This window comes from Babylonia areolata, chromosome 27 (genome assembly GCF_041734735.1).
Source record: "Babylonia areolata isolate BAREFJ2019XMU chromosome 27, ASM4173473v1, whole genome shotgun sequence".
Lineage (NCBI taxonomy): Eukaryota > Metazoa > Mollusca > Gastropoda > Neogastropoda > Buccinidae > Babylonia > Babylonia areolata.
Window position 1 is genome coordinate 14,220,859 of NC_134902.1, and position 22,931 is coordinate 14,243,789.

Here is a 22,931-nt window from a genome sequence, read left to right on the forward strand (position 1 = left end):
TGTGTGTAGAAAGCAGGAAAAATAAATATGTGGAACAAAAGGTATTCATATTTTTTAATCAATTTCTATAATTACCTACAATACAAAATCGCAAGTTATTCCCCTTGGCATGGGATTTCATGGGTGATTAGTGCTGGGTGACCTGGGGGTAAGAGGGATTAATTTAATAATTTTTTTTTTTTTTTTTTTTTTTTAATCAAATATGGTAAAGCTGTTTTAAAAAGAAACAGTACAGTCTGCAATTTCCAGTACTGTGCCTTCCACTGTTTTGATCTTTCCATAAGTCAGTGTGAATCAAAATGTTCCTGATAAGTTGTACATGACCAAATGTACAAATATACATGCACAAAGAAAATATTACCTTTTGAAGCCTCATGGGTGACCAGACCAATACGTGCCATGAATTCAAGTTTCTGCACATACAAAATTGAAATAGAAACAATCAGTGAATACCCATTTTATCTACTGAAAGTAATTCCATTTTAAATTTTTTAAAAACCCCAGAAAACTTCACAATCATCACCATCACCTATTAAAATAGGCATCATTCACTGATATCACCTGACAACATAAATACCAAACATAATACAAAACAAACAAAATAATTGTTCAATCTACAGATATTAACCCTTTAAGGTCTTCTGCTTGTGCATCCATCCCAGCCTGGCATGTTTTGGCCTGGCTGCATCAACGGGAAGGGGTGCTTCACTTCAGGCACAAATTTATATCAACTGCTCAACCAATAGCTACCGAACTTCACATAATGACTGAAATATGATTTTGACACAAACTGCTGAAGTCTCAAGATGAAGGATGCAACAGTTTACTTGTAACTTTAAATCAAAACCAGAAATAGTAAAATGTCAGCTTCTGTTAATGTTGAAGGTTGTGGGCTATCTTCTTGATTGAAATGTCCGCCACTTTGTCCAGAATGGTTGCTAATTTCATCTCCTTCACTTTCCCAAGAGTTATCGGATGAATTATAAGACAAAATCATTATCTGGATCAAATTCGCTGCAAAAGTCCATCACAATTTCATTGAGAACTTACTGCGCAGTAAGCCTTTGACATTTTACCATATCCATGCGAAAATCTGGATAAAAAGTACACTAATCGTTCGATTTTGGGGGTGAAACTTCACGTGCCAGTGAGAAAGGATAAGTTGGAGTTACTTCCCTGAACTAGCAGTTTGATACATAATAATGAGCTGACGAACCGGTTTAAATAAACAGGTTTCTTCACCTGCCTGTCAAGTGGGCTGAGGCGATCAGCCACACACACCTCTCAGGCGGGCGCAGGGTTGAATGAGTTTAGCAATACTCAGACTTTTTATTTTTATTTTAACTCAGTATGGCCAGTCCTCTCTTCTCCTCTACACAGACCCCTCGGATGTCCAGTGGGTGTCTCAATGCAATGACCCAACCTTTAGCTTCCATCGTCAGAATTGCGGTATTCTTTGTCAACATTCACCTCTTCAGTATAAGAGCCTTCCGCTTGCAATATTTTGATGGTGGTAATTGGGGTGAAACGCCGTTAACGTCGTCTCTTTCGCCGTTCGTATGGAGAGAGTTAAAGAAACTACTTTTGTGAACAGCCAGAAGTGTATCAATGCATATATACACCTATTCACCGTTTCAAAGTAATGTCTTGTCTTTTTTTCTCTTTAAAATCATAAATATGTAGTCATTTTATCAAGCAAGACCAAGAAAACCTTTTTCTTTCTTTCTTTTTTTACCATTTTCTCTGCTGCATTCTTGTCATCTGCAGCCTTCTCTTTTTCAGACTGGTCCAAACTTCCCTTCAGGTCTTTGGCACTTGGTTCAGAAAAACTGCGGTGAATTGCACCATTGGTCTTCTCCCCTACTTTAGCTGCTCCAGACTGCTGACCCTGCACACACGAGTCACACCATCTGAACTCAGATACAAACTTCAACTGATCATGTAAATCAAACCTGGCATGTCCTTTGTGTGTGTGTGTGTGTGTGTGTGTGTGTGTGTGTGTGTGTGTGTTGTGTGTGTGGTGTGGTGTGTGTGAGCATGTGTTTTGTTTTCTTGCCTTTCAACCACACAGCAGAAAAACATTCAATCAGACAGAGACTTTCACACCATTATTGACTAAGACAGACTTTTCAAGAGTAATACAAAACCACAGTTTTCTGAAAAGTTTAGTTGTGTAGTCTGAATTGAAAACAGTAGTAAATTAAACCAAACTGTAAGGGCAGACAAAACACTTGTGTGTGGCTAAGGTCCTCAGTTGTGCTAGTCAGCAATTTTAGAACCTTGAAAACTTGCTAACTGTACCTCATTGTTGTACATGTGTACCGACAACCACAGTAAATATGCCTTTACCAGAGGACCAATGCAAAAACGTTGTACGAGTCCAAAGCCTACATTGACCTCCGAAACAGTAGCAATCACTAAACACACAAAATGTGACTGTGCATTATCATACTATGGTGATTTACATACAACAGAATGGTATATGGGCAATGCCAACAACAATGAGAAAAAAAAAAATCATGTTTTTCAGGGAGTGAACTCACACTGTAACATATAACAACAAAACTTATATAACCAGACAAATAAAAACAGGTGAACACACAGCACGAAGACAACACCCGCTGAGACACTGACTTGACCCGAGTGATTGTTGACAGTGTACTGAGGAACTTTGATGGGAGGGGAGGCAGGCCGTGGCTGTATCGGTCGCAACACAGACTGGCTCGGCTTGCCTGCCACCGCCACTTCAGTGGGCGCGGCGCTGACCTGGCTTGGCTTGGTGACAACTGTGGCACTGTTGGACGTGGTGTTCACCGGTGTGGGTGGGGTGAGGATAGCTGCAGCAGAGGCTGTGATGGGAGCGTTCAGCTGAAGGCTGACTATGGACTGTGACTGCGGTGTCTGAAGGCTGGGCTGGTTCAACACTCCCGGCAGTGTCATCAGAGTCGGCTGGGCCTGCTGCATGACACACAACCATTTGCACATACCGGCTGAGGGTGGTGCAGCAAAATGGTTGCTCTGCAATTTCCATACACATTTTCAGCTCACTGTATATAATAATTAACCCCTAGGCTGTGCAACTGTGTACGCTTCGCTGCCACAGCGACAAGGTAAGTTGTCGCTGAAATACATGGAACTTTCCCAGGTTTGTATTGAGTTCGTTGACAAAAACACTGGCACAGTGGTAGCTTTAGCTTGGGGAATCTTTCTAGATTCTGTTTATAGCTAGAAACCGATCAACATCATGAGGCAGCCCTTTATTTGAACAATTTGGTTGGGTTACTGGCTGTGTTTTGACTCCCCCGTGACACACTCAGCTAAATGGCAACATCAATTCCTGACTTAACTGAAGCAGTGGACTGAAAAAAGATCTAAACTCTTAAATTTATTGAGGAAACCAATTTATATGCACAGCAGACACTTCAACAGGTATAGGCAAATCCAGGCAGGCATGCAGAAAAAGTACTCGAGACTATCAGCATGGACAGTTACAAATGAGTTTGAAAAGAAACAGTTCTTACTAATGGACATGATTCTTTTTCAAGAAAACTGATCTGACTGAAAGAATTGGACAATCAAACAATGTTGCTATCACTTAAAGCAGTCATGCTGAATCCTGTCTATGTCTCTTTCTTTATTGTGTTTGTTCCGATATATTTTCTAGTATAATTTGTATGTGTAGTTATACTCCATTTGTCCAACAACAACAAAATTACATGACTGTGCAAATCACCAGACTAATGTCTGTAATGCAGAAATTGAAAATCTGACAAAACAAAACACTGATTCAAAACAACTGCATGTCTGTGAAAAATACAAATTTAGAACACATGTTTTGTTTTCTTTATTCATTTACCTTTCATAAGATATGTACTTTTATCGACCTCTATCCAACAACAAAGCCCACAGAATTTTTGAAAATACATATCCGTTTTTCTGTTAAAAAACCCTGGCAAATAGATTTCACTCAGATTTTATTTCTCAGGAAGCGAAAAAAGTGGGGGCAAAATGATTTGATCCAATTTCAATCACCTTTCAAAATAAATCTACATTTTTTTCCCTTCTCCTTCTTTTAAAAAAACAAAAACAAACTTTCAAACATAAAGAAAATGTTGTGCTTTCTCTTTTTCTTGTTAAAAAGAGATTCTGATGAGTGACAAACACAGGCATGTCATATGCAAAATGTCATACCACTAAATGAATTTAAAGATTCACAAACAACAAGCAAGCAAAGTGTACAGTCAAGTTACCTGTAGGTGGGCAAATGGTACCACTATGCCCACGTTTGCATGTGACAGAGTGACAAGCTGAGGACGGGGGGCCATTTGTGCCACAGGTTTTGCCAGTGTGGCAGCACAGGAGGGTGCGACAATCACAGGGGCAGCGCTGGCACTGGCACTGGCGGCTGTACTGGCAGCGAGGGCTACACTGGTGCTTGGAGCAGATGTGGTAGAAGAGACAGCACTGGCCGCAGCATTCTGCATCAGCTGTGCTTTCAGCTGCTCTACCATCCTATTCTGTTCCACAGTCATCAAATATTCTTTTGTAATTTTATTGTTCCCCCACCCCACACCCCACCAAACTACTTCCCCCCACTGGGCTAGGTGACAATTTCTTGTAAATTAAAATGTAATCAACCTGAAATGCTGAGACATCATTATGTTTTGAAACAGAACACTTTTCCTTACATACCTTACCAGCTTTTCAAATCAGCTGTCAAACCCTCTATATTTTTCTTAATTCAAGAAAGGTGATAACAGCAACATCATATGCACATCCCACACCATAAACATACAATCATCTCATACAAATCCACTCATAACAATTAGCAATTCACAAATTCATTATTTCTGAAAAGCTATTCCTCCTTTCTTAATGTTATATGTATTATCAACTTTTAAGAATACAGAGAAGACAACAACAATCAAACTTCAATTTCTTTTTTCTTTCCCGTTTAGCTGGGCATTCATGTTGTGTAATTTTCTTATTTATACCATGTACTACACCATGTTAATTTCTCTCATATGGAAATACCTTTAAAATGTAATAACATTTTTATGCTTCATCTGCAACTTTAACAAAGGGTTCATTTCAATACTGTTACCTGCCTAAAATAAATTAAACTACTTTTCTCTTTTTTCTTAGGATGTCACGGCAGATATTCAAAATATGTGATGTTGGACTTTTACTCAAAATGAATACTCAGTTAACAACTATCATATCTTTATAAAAATAATAATAATAATTATTATTATTATAAATAAAAAAAAAAAGTAAATAAATAAAAACCCACAACAACAAAATAAATCACCAAAATTTCATTTTGGGAAATGTCACAATTTCTTTTAAGGATATGTTAGAGTATTCATGGCATAAAAAGTTCTCAACTTTAAAACATTTTCAATTGTCAAGATTCTTTTTTTTTTTTTTTTCTTTCTCCAACAACTGCATTCATCTTGAAGAAAATCAGACATATAAGGACATTGTTTTCTTGTGAATCGGGAACTAAAAACAACAACACATGCACTCATTTAATGAAGAAAAACAGTAAATATAATTCAACTTAAAAAAAATTTAAAAAATCCTTTTCCCTTGAATGAAGAAAAACAGTAAATATAATTCAACCTAAAAAAAATTTTAAAAAATCCTTTTCCCTTGAAAGACCCTCCATCCCCACCCCTCTCCCTGTCCTCATTTTTAAGAGAAAGTATTGATCTTTCTTTTGGAAGCATGTTTCTTATCCTTTGCAAACATGAAGACAATGAAGTACTGTAAATATTTTACATGAAAAATCATAAAACAAAATTGTCTTATATGCTATACACCCATGTGTTCACACAACTTTACGCTGTCAGTGTCATGATATCATGATAATCTACTCATGAGCACAAAATACTACACAATTCAGATAAAGGTACCCTTCACTTTATAACATAAGTGTTAAAACCGAGGCTGACACTGTACGGCAGTGATACACCCAACTTACAATACCAATGATATGGACCATAACAGTAGTACATTCAAATTAACTGCAGAAAACATGTATACTTGTAACAATTATTTTCCTGCACTAGTGGGTCACGGTTAAGTATGTGTAATTAAAAACTGATTTTGGTCATATTTTCACAAGAAAAAATGTTATCTTTTCTGGCATTCTAGACTTACAACCATAAAAAAACATCAGAGAGAAAATGAAGGGATTCACTTCTCTTTTTTTTTTTAATGAATAATAAATCATGTGTCTGGAAAAAAAACAAAGATATATTTTGATCACAACTCTTAGCTCTCATGGTCGATTTTTTTTTCCTTTCTTTGACAGGATATTAGTTTAAAAGAGTGATAAACAAAAAAGGTAAAGAAGATTAAGAAACTCTGGAACAGACTGAGTAGCTAACTTCATATGAAACTGCTAGTCTTAGTCAGTTAGTGTGATAAACAAACCACCATGATGAATATGTGATTTGTTGGTTCTTCTAAAGCTTTGTCTGTCACTTAGAAGTATGAGAAAAGTTTGCCACAGGAAAAGATGCCGCATTCTAAAATGCACACAAATGTCAATTTCATGTCAGAGAAAATGACAGAAACTGAATAAGTTTCTGGCCAACTCTTTAAAATTTAAATTGTTTTGCATTGTTTCTTCACTGATTATATCAGTCAGTTTCAAGTAATTCAAACAAAGCACATTCACTTCCACACATGATGAAAGCCATATTGTGTTTTTGACTGTAACTGGTATCACTGATGAAATGGTGAAGTTCTTGTTTCACATGTCAGTTTAACAGAACTCAGGTGGAGTACTGATTTCAGCTGTTAACACTATTTCATGCTTTGACCACATGTTTTGAAATGCCTGGTGTTATGAACTGAACATGAGGCAATGAGAGTTTCACAATACATTGTGAATCTGCAAAAACTTTCTCAGTTTCTGGTATTGTTTTTATCAATACAGTCAAGGAAAAAATAGTGGAAAAGTAGTCTTTAACTAGTTTAAGAGGTTACAGATAGAGAAAAGGTAATTTACTGTATTAGGATAGAAATAAGAAATCTATAGGTTGATGAAACTAATCTCTCTAAAAGTACAACTCTTTTAAATGAAAGCGAGCATTAATTTTCAAACCAAATGGCAAATTACACAAAACCTGCCTTCTTTATTTTTAGTCGTTTCAAATATACAAAAAATAATATTAAAAACAAAAAACAACAACAACAAAAAAACCCAACTGAAAACGACGTGAAATCATCCTGTAAAGTTGTGAACAAAAAGCATGACACTTCTTTATTCATGATGAAAAGTAATTCAGGTTATATTTTGACAAATAAACGAAAAAAGGGTGGGTGGGGCCAAAAGCCAACTGCAGCAGTTATCAGTTTCAAAGATCTTTTCACTCCATGCAGTTAGTGATCAGATTTGAATCACTGTGTAAAATATTTCGATGTCCAACCTCCTAGTCAAAACCAAAACTTAATTTCCAACTTCCATCCTCAACCCCTATCACATACACACACACAACACTGCCTCCAACACTCAGCACTGCACTAAAACTGAAGACAGTGACAAAAAGCAAACTAACAAATGGTCAACTTCCAAACAGTGCAAAAGTCAGTGACACAGAACAGTCTGTGGTAATGGTATGATGAAAAGTGTAAGAGACACAAGCAAAGTTAAACTATCAAGATCAAAACAGTGCAAAAGAGTTTAGACAGTTACACAAACTGATGATCAAAAACAGTGATGAAATAAAGACTGTGACACACTGCAAACTCATTATCACTCAACAGCAGTCAAAATAAATATAATCATCATTATAACTTTATTTATCATTACTGCTGTGATGCATTTATCTCTTTTAGGGTCACTAAACAAATACTTAAGACTCCATCCCGACTGAGACTCACCACCCCTACTAAGTTAATGGTTGCATCTCCAGTGCACTTGTCGCAATGTACAATAATACTCCCCCCCCCACCCCCACTACTTTCAGAAATGTATAAGGTGGACAAGTCATAAACCATGACCTGACAGTCTCATCTAGACTATTCAGATCATGCACTACAGTGCCGTCATTGATTAGACAGCCTGTGTCCTAGCAACAGTTTTCTGCGTAGTAAATGCCACAACCACCTGCCTGCTGCGGGCACTGCCAGTGTGCCTGCAAGCAGCCTACCATTCTTGTGGCCCACACTGAAGTTAAAACTTTCAGTATTCAATCAAACCAAAATGTTTACATTGTCAGCTAAATCCCTCTATTACTGCCACCACTTAAGTGTGTAAAACCTTAGCCTTACAAAGATATACGATTTCTTTATGGCTGTTTTCCAGAAATACCGAGATCCTGAAGCAAAGAAAGACAAAACTACCCAGAAGAGCAGAAAATCAATAAACACATTAGCATAGTAGGTCGCACTGCTGCTCCCACTCCTGGCATCTCTCAAGGTGGATGCTTCCACAGCCGGTAAACTCCCTACAACTGCGACAAGAAAGTAAGAAAGCCATGCACGTCTCACCTGGTGATCACTCAGAATCTTGATCTGTGCTTGCATTTCGTGGAGTCTGTCCTTGAGCAGACCATTCTGTGGAAAGAAAACCAGAACCACTGTAGTCTAATAAATCTGTCTTAGTTCAGGGAAAATGGCCGCACGAAAAGTTTCCACAACAAAAATCGATAATTTCCGAGCGAGCGTTGCGCTGGGAGGGTGTTGCTACACAACTCACAAGACATGCTGCCGAGAACGAAAAAGTCTGAGAAACGGTTGAAGTAGCCTCCTTACCTCTGGGTCTTTTTGGTAATTCCGGAACACAATCTGCACAAACATAAAACCACATGCGTTAAATTGGGTAAATAATACAGTCTGATCACTGCCTATTGTTAAGATAATGACAAAAACAATCAACGACTACCCCGGTACCACAAACCGCGACCGAAACCTGTCGCTCCGAAAATGCGTTTCTTTTATGCCATCCGTACACCATAAACAACAACACAAAAAATACGGAAAATGTTGAGATACATGCCAATAAGAGTATAGGACAACTTGGTCACATATGCAGAAATATTTTGAAAGCGTAAGCCAGCAGTTCATTAACTTTGGGATTGTGAAAGTTCAGGAATGGACAACAAATCGATAACGGGGTAGAATGAGACCAATAAACTTTCTCACAGCTCACCTGATGGTTTGCGATGGCAGTTCTAAGTTGGGTCTGAATTGATGCTAGCTGTGGAGACAGCTGAAACACCTGGGCGGACATCATTTCTGATTGCACTGAATCTTTAAAAGATTTTCTTCTGTGTTTTCCTTTCGTGGAGAAGTTTAGAGCTCGACAGGCCTCCTGCCCATGATGCACGGTCACCACAAAAAAGCATTTGTTGAGATATCCATCCGCACTGGCTTATTAAGCTTTTGTCTTCAAAATTACTTCAAACGTGTATATCTTAAGTCAATACATGTTTTCTTTAGGCGTAAGAATTGTAACCTGTCTCCAAACAATCCTGAATTTGTACATGAGATAACGAAAATATAGTACTATTTTTTTCATCGCACTATAACGGCAGTGAAGATTATTTTTGGACACTTCTGACTGCCCGGATGAACTTCAAACAGAAAGTTTGTGGAAAGGGGACTCTTTTCTTACGCAGATGTTTTATGTTTGTCAAATTAACCACAATGTCATTGTCTATTTGCATGTAAAGTTATATCCCACTGTAACTAAAGTTCATATGCTCATTAAATTCATTTTCTCTCTGAGTATTCGGAAAGCTTTGGGTACACGTGTGACATTTAAGTCCAGCCTTGCGCATTTATCACGAGATCACGTGACTGTCAATGGCGCACTCCATGTGTTAACCACGGAAGAAGGAACCGGCTAGTACGCAGGTAGGACATTGAGGAGTCAAAGTTCTGTCACCTTTGTCCCACCGAACAAAATGAAAGTAGACAAAGAAAAGTGTTACACGTGTCCTTAAACAATCTTCTCATCACATCATTGCATGTTTTAGTCAAGTTGCTGCATTAGCAACTAGAGTCTATATGGCTTTTGACTTTGCCATTTTCTTAATTAATCAATGCAGTCTGAATATAAAATATTCTTTGGTTGGGTGAGAAACAACTTAAGAAGATAAAATAAACAGAAACATTGCTGAATTTTCCGTTCTCACACCATGGCACTTTATTCTTCAAGTTGAGTTCGTACAATCAACATGCCACTACTTCGCTTGTACTAGTTTACAACTTAAATGGGTAGGATGATGTGCTTTCCCTTGGTCAGTTGGTGGTGGAAAAAATCAACAAAAAAACTAGCCAAACTTACGTTCCCAAAACTTATTGGAATAGTGCTGCATGTGGAGCTGCCGGCAAGCTAACAACAGGTGCCTGTCAACCTAGCAAACTAGGACCAGTGCTAGCCCAGAATACAGCCTAATAATGTATCAGACCCACAAGTATCCACTCTACCACACATAAACAAAAAGAGCGAGGAAGATTGTTGGGAAGGCGTGAATAGTGAGGGGAGGTTGGGCGGGGGCGGGCGCTAGGTATGGTTGGACTAAGGGACTGGAATGTGGAGAGGGGTACAAAGCAGTTTGTCTCTACTCCACACCTGGCAGCAGGATGTCAAGAGTGGTGCGTCATCCATTCTGAGGGTGTTCCAGTCCCTAACGGTGCACTGGAAAAAGAAGTGCTGCAAGTCTGTCCTGCACAGAATTGTCTCAAATTGCTCATGTCCTCATCAGCACTGATTTGTTGCAAGCTGCAACTTATTGTTCTTTACATGAACTTGACCATGGTGGATCTTATGAAACATTGTGAGCCTCGCTTTTCTTATTCAGTCCTGAAGGGTTGGCCACTCTAGATGTTCCAGCATGGTGCCCACACTAGAAGTGTCATGTACTGATGTAGCATTGAAAGATGCAATGCACCGCATGTCGCTGTATTGCTTCAGGTTTGTCAGTGTTCCTCTGCACATGTCTCAGACTGAACTTGTGTACTCGTGAAGAGGCCTCATGAATTGAGGTATTCTGTCTCCTTCACTTGAGCAGACCTTGAGGTTTTTGCAGGTAAAACCAAGAGTCTTTGCTGACGTCAAGACTATTAGCTTCAAATATAAGAATTTGGTATGTTTGATGGTAATTGCTTCAATGTGTCAATCCTAGGTGGCTTCCATGAGGATCATTGCACCAAGGTACTTGGTGTGGGGACAGCTCCCAATTTATGGCCATGAAGTTAATAAAAGAAGTTAAGGGTGGTGAGTCATCTGGAGGCACAGAGCACTTGCTAGGATGGAAATGCATATCCCAACTGGCCTCCCATACAACAAGGTGATCCAGGTCCGGTTGTAGCTGGTTCTGGTGAAGTGATAAAGTAATAAAGTGAGCTTGTTGTAGGCTGCTGTGTCATCGGCAGACAGTCTTGACTTTCATGAGATGGCATCTAGGAGGTTGTTAATGTAGACCAGAAATAGGCAAGGGCTAATAACAGAGCCTGGGGGGACTCCAGATATGACAGCCACAAAGTCAGACTGGGCACCTTCAACAACAGCTTGTTGCCTGTCAGCGAGGAAGCCCCTGATCCAGCTGTTGACGGCTTCTCAGATTCTTTATTGATAGAGAGATTTGGGCAAAAGATTCTGAAGTATGTACTGCTTACCCGTGTATAGATTCCAGACCATCAACTTGATCAAGGGATAATGACATTAACAGTAAAATCTGCTGTTTAGCATCTACCACGCTCATGTGCTGCTTCTCTTTACTGTATGTCTATACTCCAAACACCTGCCATTTGCCTTTTGCATACAGGGACCAGTTTATAGAATTGCATATATATATATATATATACACACACACACACACACTGATGCTCCACACTCTTTACCCACCCACCCCAATTTTTAACCTCAATTTCCCTTAAGTACTAAGATTTTCTTTCATGGTGTGCTGCTTTAGACCATGGCTGTTACTGATGACTCTGCTCCATTTCACCCCTTTCATATTTAAGATTTATGTAAAAACATTCACCTTTTGCGTTTTTAATAAAAAATGTAAGGGGTACATAACAGTTTTTAAGTTCATATTGTCAGGCGTCATAATTTAGACCAATTCAGATTTTGAAATTATAAATGGTCCAGCCCCCACCCCCACCCTCTTTTTATTTGGAGGGGTAATAACCTTTCCACCCATTGTAGATTTGATACATCCAACTCGATATTCATAAACTTTTGTAAATGTAATGCCTGAAATAACAGGTCAGTGACATATTTGTATTATGACATGTTTGAAAATAAAATACTGCAAGTACAGTGGCATAAGTTTAGCAAATTATCAGTCTGGAGGATGGAATTGTACTTAAGAATTTTAAGGGTGAATTATACAATGGAAATCTGGTATAATGTATTTGTTCCTTGTGTTACATCCCATCGGGTGTCTGTTGATTCAGTGAGATAGATTGTATCTGGTGCATTTCACTTTCTTTGCAGTAGTATCATGGCAACCAACTATCCATATTTTCATTATTATATCATCTTTATGGTTTTATGAAAAATACTCGATCCATAGCTATACCACATGATGATCATATATATAATAGCTGGCATTTTATGGTATCATGCAGTTGCTTTATACTTCAGTTAAGTGTTATATAAAACCAGTCTCCCGGAATAATGTTGATAGAACGTTTCTATTCTCCAGTACATTGCTGAAGTAAAGATTTTGTGTGATATTCTTTTTGCCATTGCAGAAAGTGGAGTGCAGAGCACTTTCAAAAAGTAAGGAAAGGAAGGAACACATGCTTTATGGACTTGAATGCAGGCCAACAACAGTTTTTCGATTGAAGTAGATGTATGGACATTTTTATAGGTGACAAAATATGATGTTCACAGTCTGCAGTTGCACAGAAAGACCATGATTCTCTCTTTTGATAGTAATAGCAACAATAGATAGAACTTGTATAGCGCAAACTCCCCATTTAATGGGCTCTAAGCGCCTCACATGAAACAGTACATATATATTAGTGCATAACATACATCTGCTCATGATGAACTAATGGTGTACAGAGAATGCAATTTGATACACACGTTGCATGTTTCAACTTAGAACTCAAGAACTGAAGAAGTTTGTTTTGAGTGTTTGAAAGGATATTAAGCTAGTTCAGGCATCCATTGAGCGCATTTTATCCACGTTTCAAGTTTGAGAAACTATTTTCCTTCAGCTTCAAGCGTTGAGTTACACTTTGTTACAGAGCACAATGCTGAAGTGAAACGGGACACTTTAACCAGAGATCATCTTGCCTTGGTCTCTCATTGCTCCTAGAAATTTATATGCATCAGTCATTTGCCTAATCTGAGGTTGAGATTGTTGTGTGTTCCACTTTCAGAATGTCGAAGAGAAAACCAACGTCTGAACTGAATGACAGAAACTGGGACCAAGAGGATGAACCAGAAGAGGTTTGCAACAACTTTTTTTTCCCCTGAGATTTTTCTTTCTTTCTGTGTTTCATTTTGCAGTAATGAATGAATGGAAAAGGAAAATGTCATGTTTGTGATGAGATTCATCTGTCTCTTCTCTTCTTTTTCCTTACCTTCCTCATCCACTTCATTTTGTTTTTTAATTTCCTTGTCTTTCCTTAATGCATGTGAGAGTATGGTGAAAAGGAACTTTAAGCTTATTTTACTCTTAAAACATCTTTCTCTCTCTCTCTCTCTCTCTCTCTCTCTCTTCCATGTCAGTTAATGACTTATTACATAACTCTTCTGTATTTGCTTGCGATTTATAATTTTGTGTGTATTGAAAATATGCATTCCTACTAATTATTGCATTCCTACTAATTATTGATCTTCTCTGTCATCAACAGTTATTGGGCTATGCAGTCAAGAACAATAACAGTAAACTGAATGATTCTCTATCTTGTATTTTCAGTTTGCTTTGCAGTTAGCAGTTTTTCTTTGTGCATGCAGGCAATCTTAAAATGTACCAATAATATCAGTATCTGCATCATTGCATGTTCACAACTTAAGTGTTCATATGTACCTGGGTACCGGGTTGTTGAGCTAATGTTGTGTGTTAGTGAGAGAGAGGTTGGTTTTTTTAGCCTTTCCTTCTTTCGATCACCCTTTCCAATTTTCTATCTTGAAGTGGAATTCATGGTCTGAACAAAACCACTTACTAAAACAGCTGGTATGGCAGTGACAACTACTGTATTTGATATATTGTGTTTTACATTTAGGCAGGAACGTTTTCTTCAGCTGGCCAGGATGTTTTGAAGAATCGTGTGATACGCAAAGCAAAGAGAACACTGCCTACTGACCCAGAAAAGAGGAATTCAGTAAGTTAACTCAAAGCATTTTTGTTCCGATTTTTTTCCTACTGCTGTCTTGCATTGAAAATATTGTGCTATTGCTCAGCGGTATTGTCTCACATGTTGATAGTAGGGAAGTTATCTTCAATTTTATGGTGTGTATTTGTTAAAAGACTATTGAGAAAATGTGTTGCATTCAGTGTGTAACATTTCTATCACAATAAAATGGTAATATGCCAATCAGTGTGAACAGAAAAGTGTGTGTGTGTGTGCATGAATGCACTGAAAATATATTCATTTAAGGTGGCGCATGGCATACCAAAATGTGAAAAAATCGTTCCAAAATATGTTTGGGTTCTTGGTGGTATACCCTTTTTGATGTCTCTAGAACACTTTTGTGTAGTTCAGTTTACTAAATTGGTGCTTTTTCTATGAGAAATAAATCATTTAATCATGTGGGTGTATATGAAAAATGCCAAAAAGATGAAATTCAAACTTGAAATTGTCAAAGTTGAAGCCATGGTTACAACAACTTCGTTGCAACGGAACCCCCCATGTTATGGCTCTTTCGAAAGATTGAGACCTGACCTACCACCTTTTTTTTTCTTTGTCCTTCTCAGGGTAGTGTTTTTGCGGGCTTCGCCTTGAAAACCTCGGACAGCTCAGTGCCCAAACCTTCGCTATCCACGGGGGTGACTCTGAACTTCGGAAGCAATCTCACCTTCCAGCCCAAGTCCAATGGAACAGAGCAGACATCTTCCAATGACAGCAAAAAGGACTCCACGGACAATCCAGAATACTTGCGTCAGCTCAAGGTGTTGAACGAGAACATTCTGTCGTGGATACAGAAGCACGTTGAGAAAAACCCTTACTGCATTCTGACCCCCTCTTTCAAAGACTATGAGAAACACCTCAGTGACCTTGAGAAAAAATATTCCATTGATTATGCAAACAGCTCTCAGGAAAAAAGCAAGCCAGGAGCTCCACCCGCCTCCAGCCAAGAAAAGACAGAGGCGCCCTCTATCTTTGGTGCAGGCACCAAGGCAAGTGGCGCTTTTACCTTTGGCCAGTCTTCCAAGGTCCAGTCTCCTGGGTCATCAGACAAACCGGACAAAGCAGGTAAGAAGTCAGTTTGTCAGGTTTAGATTTTCGTTATGATGATCATAGTGATGTGATTGTGTGTGATGTGATTGTGTGTCTTTCTCATTTGATAGAAAAATTTTTTTGTGTTTTCGTGCTGTGAATTGATATATTCGTAAGAAGTTGTACTGAAAAGTCTGTTTTTAGATTTAACTCCCCTTCCTTGTGGTTTTTTTTGTTTGTTTGTTTGTTTGTTTTTCAAAAACTCTACTGAACAATGGCCACAGGAGTGTTCCATTTAGGTTTAAAAAAAAAACCGACTTTCCTTTGGTGGGAAGCAAGTAATGATAGCCATAAAATTAGCCTCAAAAGTGGTATTCAGATTGCATTAATAAGTACTAATTCATTTAGGTATCAATAAATATCTTTTCATGTTGGGACATTCAAACACAAAATGAAATAGCTAGCATTTTCTCTTCATTTGCACACAGCATGATCTGCATGCTCTGTGATTTGTTACTTGTGCAAATTGTCAGTCCCCTTATCTTGTGATTGCATATGTGTTTTGTTCTTTGGTGTTAATGAATTGTGATAACCAGACTCTAACATTTTATGGGACTTAGTTACAAAGAATTGATGTCTGCAATGCTATATTTTCAAGAAATGTAGGAAAATGTTTGTTTACGTCTCTCTCTTTTTTAAGTTGGCGCAGTGCCATGAAGTATCAGTAAAGATATTGTCAAAAAGTCGGCAATATTTCTAGTGATCTTTTGTTTGCCTATATTAATATATATATATATATATATATATATATACCTTATAGATTCCTTATACATGTCTGGAGTCCTGAAGCCTATCACTGTGAGAGCTGTGGTCTGAACACCAGCTTGTCCACACTTACTGAAATGAGTTTCCAAACATAATGTATATTTATATCATTTTTGGTGTTTTATGACACCTTCAGCAAGAACAGTAGAAATAGTGCACCTTCATTTAAAATCCACAATTGCTGTATAACTGTTAATTTGCCCTAGCACAACCATATATTTTAGAAAACATATACTGCATTCATTGGTTGTTTTGATACATTGTAGGAGCAAGTGTGACAACAGCGGCCAGTGGATTCTCCTTCACCTCAGGACTGACACAGAGCACCGGCGGGTTTGGAGCCTCCAGTCTAACTCAGAACACGGGAGCGTTTGGGGCTTCTGCCAAGCCCTTTTCCTTTGGGTTAGCTGCTAAACCCACAACTGACAGTGCTGCAGCAGCACCGCCACAGGCTTCCAGTGCAGCAAAAGGTGCTGAAGTTGTATTTTTTTTTTCTGTGATTTTTTATTGTTGGTTTCATGTGCATTGCTTCTAATTGATACATTCTCTTGGAGAGGATGAAAAAAAACTGTGTGCTTATCTGACATAATTTATTTGTCAGGAGTGTATAAGTTTCATCTTTTGAGCTTGTTGATAGCGGGATTTGTTATGAGAAGTATCAATGGGCAGTCTTGTATTCAGTCTAAAAACAAAAGATTGAGAAGATCTTTGTTTCATCATTGCCATTCCTTTCAGCTTGTGCTGTGAAATGTTCTGTCATAAAACCTGGTTTAAAATTTTCCAGAAAGCAAGCTTAACCTGACAGACTGCACCATTAAAAAGAACAGACGTCATAGAGTGCAGTGTTAAGTTTCCAAATAAAACTTTCTCTTGCCTTTATGTGATGTCTTGACCTATGTTTAGATAATAAAATAGTACAATAACTCTGGACTCCTTTAGACAATACAGGTACACAAATAAAAGCCTTTGCTGGATGTTGTACCCCCACCAGTTTGCTCACAGGTTAACTCTCTCTGGACGACAAATACGTGAGCATTCCTACATAAAATGTATTCAGTTTCGGACGACGGAATGGAATAGCATTTTCCAAAAATAAAAATCTATCATGCGCTGTACATGTGATTTTGTGATTAGCCAATCAGAGTCACTCCACAACCAAATGGTATGATTGGCCAGCCTGTTATGTGTGGCCCGTCTCACACACATGCTGACAAAGTCACTGACCGGTTTTTCTGCTTGCGTGCCAGCCTGTTAGCAAAGCAGGTTCTTCTCAAAATGTTTTGGAGCGAACAAGGCAGTGATTGCAATGTTTTAGTGTCGTCAAAGTACTTGAAATGCTACAAACTGAAGGGTCGGACATTGAAGAGGTGGATGATGACGAAGAAGAAAGTGAATTTAGTGCAGAAAGCGAGCATGGGTATGGTGATTCCGGGTGAAAATTTGGCATTATTTTCTACAGAATGACAAAACTAAAAAATAAGATGAGACTTTTTTTTTATGTAATAGCCCAACACATAATAAACCATTTCTGAAAGTTTCATTTTCTTACTCTGTATTTTGTATTTTTTGTAATTTTTTTCCAAACCCTTACAAATGGGCCCTCTGAGGGGAAAAGCAAGGGAGAAAACTTGTCATCCCGAGTGAGTTAACAGGCAGGAAATGCTGAGCACCATCTATTTGAATTTGTTCCTTTTTATTGTTACGTGTAAGGTTTGATAGTTACTGTCTTTGTATCCTTCACTTGTTATAATTTATCTGTGTATGTTTATGATCAGGAGATGAAGATGAAGAATATCAACCACCAAAAGTCGAAGTGCGGGAAATCAAAGAGGAGGGTGCTGTGTATACTAAGAGGTGAGGAGAGTTTGAAGATTAACTTTATAAACAGGTCAGGTAAAAAGAAATTACTGGTACATAGATTTTCCCTTTGCTCTGATGAGTTTTGTTTTTTTTAATGCATATGAGCAATCCAGTTCATCAAATACTTAGTCCCCCCCTGCAGAAATCCAGGTCCACTTGTATGCACTAATTTGTCTACTGAAACTGCTGCTAATAGGGGAAATACTATAATATATGCATTGCCATGTTGAAATTCATGCAGTTTTGAGTGTTGATGGTTGATTTACCCACATAAAACTACTAACAAATGAGTGAAGATAGTCAAAGGGAACCAACTGAAATTTGCCCCACGACAATTACTGCCCTTCAGTTCTGATACAACTTCTCAATACTAAGAATGATGGCAAACAAATGCACTATATACATACATACATGTATGCTCACATGCAGGTAAAGCAAACACACACACAAACAAAAACAAACAAAAAAACTTCAGTGGTTGCAGTGTTTTTTGTTGTTGGGTTTTTTGGTGGTAGTGTTTTTTATGGCTGGTTTGAATAAGATGAATATTTGTGGCTGGGCTATTCTGATATGTCAGCTGCTCTCAGTTTGGTAATAAAATTAGTCTAAGTCTGTGTACAGATTGATCATGTCTATCGTATTTATACAAGATTCTTATGGTCTTTAAATTTCTGAGTGCAATTTTCAAGGTCCTTGAATCTCTGTGAAATGAAAGAAACGACAGAGTAAAAATCAATTTAATTACACATACTTAACCGTGACCCAACTAGTGCAGACTCCGGCAGGAGGTAATTAGAAAAATGGAGGTTGGGTTTTTTTTTCTTCTTTTTTTTTTTTTTAATAGGATAAAAATGCATCACTTTGTAGAGTACTTGTCAAACTGTTGGAGATTCGGGGGGCATGTTAGCCAAGGGAAATAACTTGACATGCTCTCTTGGTGAAGTCAGCACGTGGCAGCATTTTCCCTTCTTTTTGTGATGAGCAGTGTTGAAGAACCATGCCTGTGGGGAATGTAGGTACGGAAAGATCAAGAAAACATGGGTGCTTTTTGCATAAGAACAGAATGACAAATCTTAGTCTGTGTATATAAATATATATATATATATATATATATATATAACACTTGATTTTTTGCGTCTTTTTATATATATATTTTTTTAACTTTCCTTGAGATCACCTTTGAAGTGTGAATTCAGTTCTGAGTAGTCTGTATGGACCCTCCAACAGCTTATCCCCATTTCAACGTGTAATATAATGCAGCAGCCAAAGGAGACCAAATTTGATAACACCCTCACAAAAAAAAACTTTTGACACACAGACTTGGGGAACGGTCATTTACGTTGATCTTCATGGAATTGGATAACTTGAAACACCGAAAAAGTATAAATGACTGACTGATCCTCATGTGTTTTTTTATATGTTATACACCGCAAATTAATCTTTGTGTACAACAAATTATTCTGTATTTTGTGTTGCCGTCATTGTTGAAGCTTGTGCTTGTTTTGTTTTGTTTCCAGATGCAAGCTCTTTTACCAGAAAGACGGCGAGTGGATAGATAGAGGAGTTGGAAACATTCACATGAAACCCACCGATGAGGGACGCACCCAGCTGATCATACGAGCCGACACCAACCTGGGTATGTGCTTGGGGACATGGTATCAGAATGGTGTTTTGGGCAGGAAAAGAATGCTGTTCTGTGTGTGTGTGTGTTATAGGACAGGGTGGTCGATTGTTACATATAAATATACGAATCTTGATTTTTGGTCAAGGTTTACAGGGTTTTTATTGAAACTTTCTGCATGTGATTGAAATACACAACACATGCATGCGCGCACTCACATGCATACATATACACACATGCACATATTACACACAGACGTGCCCGCGCGCGCGCACACACACACACACACACACACACACACACACACAAATAGATTTTAAAAACCCACCAAGTAAACAAAATCAATATCTTACCATCAGTGGTAATGTTGGTATTTGCTCTGTCCAAAGATTATTTGAAAGATTGTCTTGTCCTTGAAGAATGTCTGGACTGTGATGCTTGTTACATTGTTCAGGAGACAAGCATGCAGTTGATCATAAGATGTTTTCTTTAATTGCAGTATGGTATGGACTCAGACCTTTAACAACAAACTTTTGCTTTTTTGTTGTTGTTAATTTCATGTTGAGTGCACTGTTTGTATGTTTGTTAGCTACAGTGTGTGTGGTCACCTTGGGGTGATGGAACAGACCACACAGCTTCGTGGAATTTTACCCATATTTGTTCCTGAAAGTCCAGTTTGAAGCCTGTCTACCCTCATCCATGTGTGTTCTGTTTGTCAGTACATGTGGAGAAAGTCTATTTTAAAAACAAAACAAAAAATGAAAGTTGTAAAATAAGGCTTACTTTGATAAGAAAAAAATTTCAGTTCACGCAGTCCCTTAAATTGAATCTGTAGTATAAAATGTTGAAGCTTCTTATCAAAGCGAGTCTTATTTTACACCCTAGGTTTGAAAAGTTGACGCTTCCTATCAAAGTAAGTCTTATTTTACAACCAAGGTTTTAAAATGCTGATGCTTCCTATCATAGTGAGTCTTGTTTTACAACAATTTTTTTTTTATAGAATTTCTCCTTTTATAACTTGACATCAGCAGTCATCTTTTATCATCTTTACATGCATTTGCTGCTTGTTTCAGGCAACATCTTGTTGAACATCCTCCTGACATCTGCGATACCCACAAAACGCCAAGGGAAAAACAATGTTTTTGTGGTTTGCGTCCCCAACCCACCGATAAACCCCAAGGATCCCAGTACAAGCCCAGTTCCGATGTTGATTCGCGTCAAGACAGCAGAGGATGCAGATGAATTGTTGGCCAAAATGGAGGAACTGAAAGCATGATGTTGAAAGAATTTAGACAGAGAAATGAAAGACCTGTATATGTTGGAGAAAATATTGCTTAGGTAGACAACATGAGTATTTCAAGGTATATGCTGTAATAACCTTTTCACCATTAAATGATGCTGAATCATACAGACTTTTTCCCTTTTTGTTATAATCGACTACTAATGAGTCTTCATTTTTTAAGTGAATTTGAGGAACGTGTCAGATATCTATATAATGTATTATCTCTGTGTTATTTTCACCCACACCTCTGAAAAGAAATTGACCACAAGAGCAGGGTTAATTCACAGTTGAACACTCCACAATATGCTGCAGCATGAGGTAAAGAAAAAAATTAATGCATGATGCTACTTATTTTATTTGCAGTATTTTGAATGTGTTACCAAAATACTCTTGATACATAGACAACAACTTCTTTATAGTCTCTCTAAATTAATTTCTTGTTTAAAAAATAAAAAGTGTGAGGATTCTCACCCTCCACCCCCCATCCCCTCCCCTAGAATTGGGGGACGTTTTGTTTTCATATTTTGATAATGGGGATGATAATGTTGCTATGAGGGTCCGTTTAGGTTTGGACTACTTGACAAGGCTGTGCTCTCATAATATACTCTGGCATCAACCAGGCTGAGAGATACAGACACCTGCAGTGTTGGTTAGGGAATTTGAGCAGCTCTCCGGAAGACACATCCATAAAGTGGATGACCCATGGCTAACTGATCACAGTCTTCTCAGTTTAGTCCATAGTGCAGTCAGCTCTGGGTAGGAGCTGGCCACAGGCCAAAACAACCCCACTTGTGATGGGGATCAAACCTGCATCCTCCCAGTGGTCAGTCTGTGACGACACTAAAAGGGGGATGTTGGTCACTTTGAGCCACACACTTTATTTGTGTTGTCATGTTTCTGGTAAGATTTACTTCCCCATGTCACTGTTTGCAAACTGTTGAGGGAGCAGCGCTTATGAATGAGATTAATATTGTTCAGAGTAAATGGGAAAAAATAGATCATTTTTTTTATAATTAATGATTTATCCAGTGAAAAAGAGTGTCATAGCCAAGTGGTCAGAGCATTTGGCTATCAGTTTGTAGGTCATGGGTTTGGTTGCTGATTCAGTGTTAGGAGGGTTAACAGTAGGTGTATTCCAGGTCAACCTACATGTGGACCTGCTGGTGCCTTAATTCCATTCGTTTGTGGACACATTTTTAAAGATCTTGGTTGTTCATTGAAACAGAACATTATCAGCATGCACCCCAGAAAACGCAGTATGATTACTTGAATATCAGGGTTAAATCAGTCAGACATGTGAAAGCATGCTCACAGATCTATACAAAAGGGAATATGGGGGTTGTGAACAAGATAAACGCTGTTCAAAACAAAAGTCAAAAAGGTGGTGAATTCAGCCACCAGAAAAGAAGATAGTTGGATTATTTTGGTGTATGTAAGATGGCATTTCTTTACCATTAAACATGCTGAATTGTTTAGGTGGCTGGATATTCACCTGTGATCAAGCTGGAACTAACAATGACAAGAGAGTGTGTGTGTACTGTTTGTAATGTTGGGGTTTTTTTAAATGAAAAGATGAGGAATGTTTATGTCTGATTTTGTATATGTTGACAACGGAGGTTGCAGCAAGACATAAGGCCAAGTGATTTTTTTTTTCCAATCTGCTGCTTTAATAGTAAGCTGAGTCAGTGCATACAGTAATGATTGTACAATTTTATGTTAGCAACTTCTTTTCTAAAAGCAATCTCATTGTCACCTTCACAGTTTCAAGCTTTACTTTGGAAACACATAGATTGAAATTGAGGACAGTGACATTCCCACATGTTTGACGATCACATTGAAACAAACAAAAACTGAGGAAAGTATCAACAGATAACATCACTCACTACAGACATCCAAATACAGGTTTACAGGATTATTTGGAATTTGAGTCTTCTACAAGGTCAGGTGGACAGTACAGACTGGTTGATTCAGAATTAC

The 22,931-nt window shown here is 38.1% G+C and overlaps 2 protein-coding genes across 3 annotated transcripts in view; one reads left to right on the top strand and one right to left on the bottom strand.

Annotated features, from left to right (window-relative positions):
- LOC143301180 (uncharacterized) overlaps nt 1-9,338 on the bottom strand; it is a 32,837-nt gene extending 23,499 nt beyond the window's left edge. The window contains exons 1-7 of one of the 2 annotated variants that reach the window (XM_076615280.1): nt 9,167-9,338; nt 8,770-8,802; nt 8,506-8,571; nt 4,251-4,517; nt 2,635-2,958; nt 1,736-1,888; nt 362-413 (exon numbers count right to left, since the gene is read on the bottom strand). In XM_076615280.1, the coding sequence (XP_076471395.1) occupies nt 362-413; nt 1,736-1,888; nt 2,635-2,958; nt 4,251-4,517; nt 8,506-8,571; nt 8,770-8,802; nt 9,167-9,250 (979 nt within the window). In that variant the 5' untranslated portion in view covers nt 9,251-9,338. Of the gene's footprint in view, nt 1-361; nt 414-1,735; nt 1,889-2,634; nt 3,019-4,250; nt 4,518-8,505; nt 8,572-8,769; nt 8,803-9,166 lie in introns of both variants that reach the window. The other variant, XM_076615278.1, reaches the window with a different exon arrangement.
- Nucleotides 9,339-9,604: 266 nt separating this feature from the next.
- LOC143300988 (nuclear pore complex protein Nup50-like) lies at nt 9,605-21,080 on the top strand. Its single transcript, XM_076614961.1, has 8 exons — nt 9,605-9,873; nt 13,363-13,432; nt 14,212-14,310; nt 14,904-15,402; nt 16,458-16,661; nt 17,967-18,045; nt 19,569-19,687; nt 20,746-21,080. Exons 2-8 carry the CDS (start codon nt 13,364-13,366, stop codon nt 20,946-20,948), a joined length of 1,272 nt encoding a protein of 423 aa, XP_076471076.1. The 5' UTR covers nt 9,605-9,873; nt 13,363; the 3' UTR covers nt 20,949-21,080.
- Nucleotides 21,081-22,931: the final 1,851 nt, after the last annotated feature.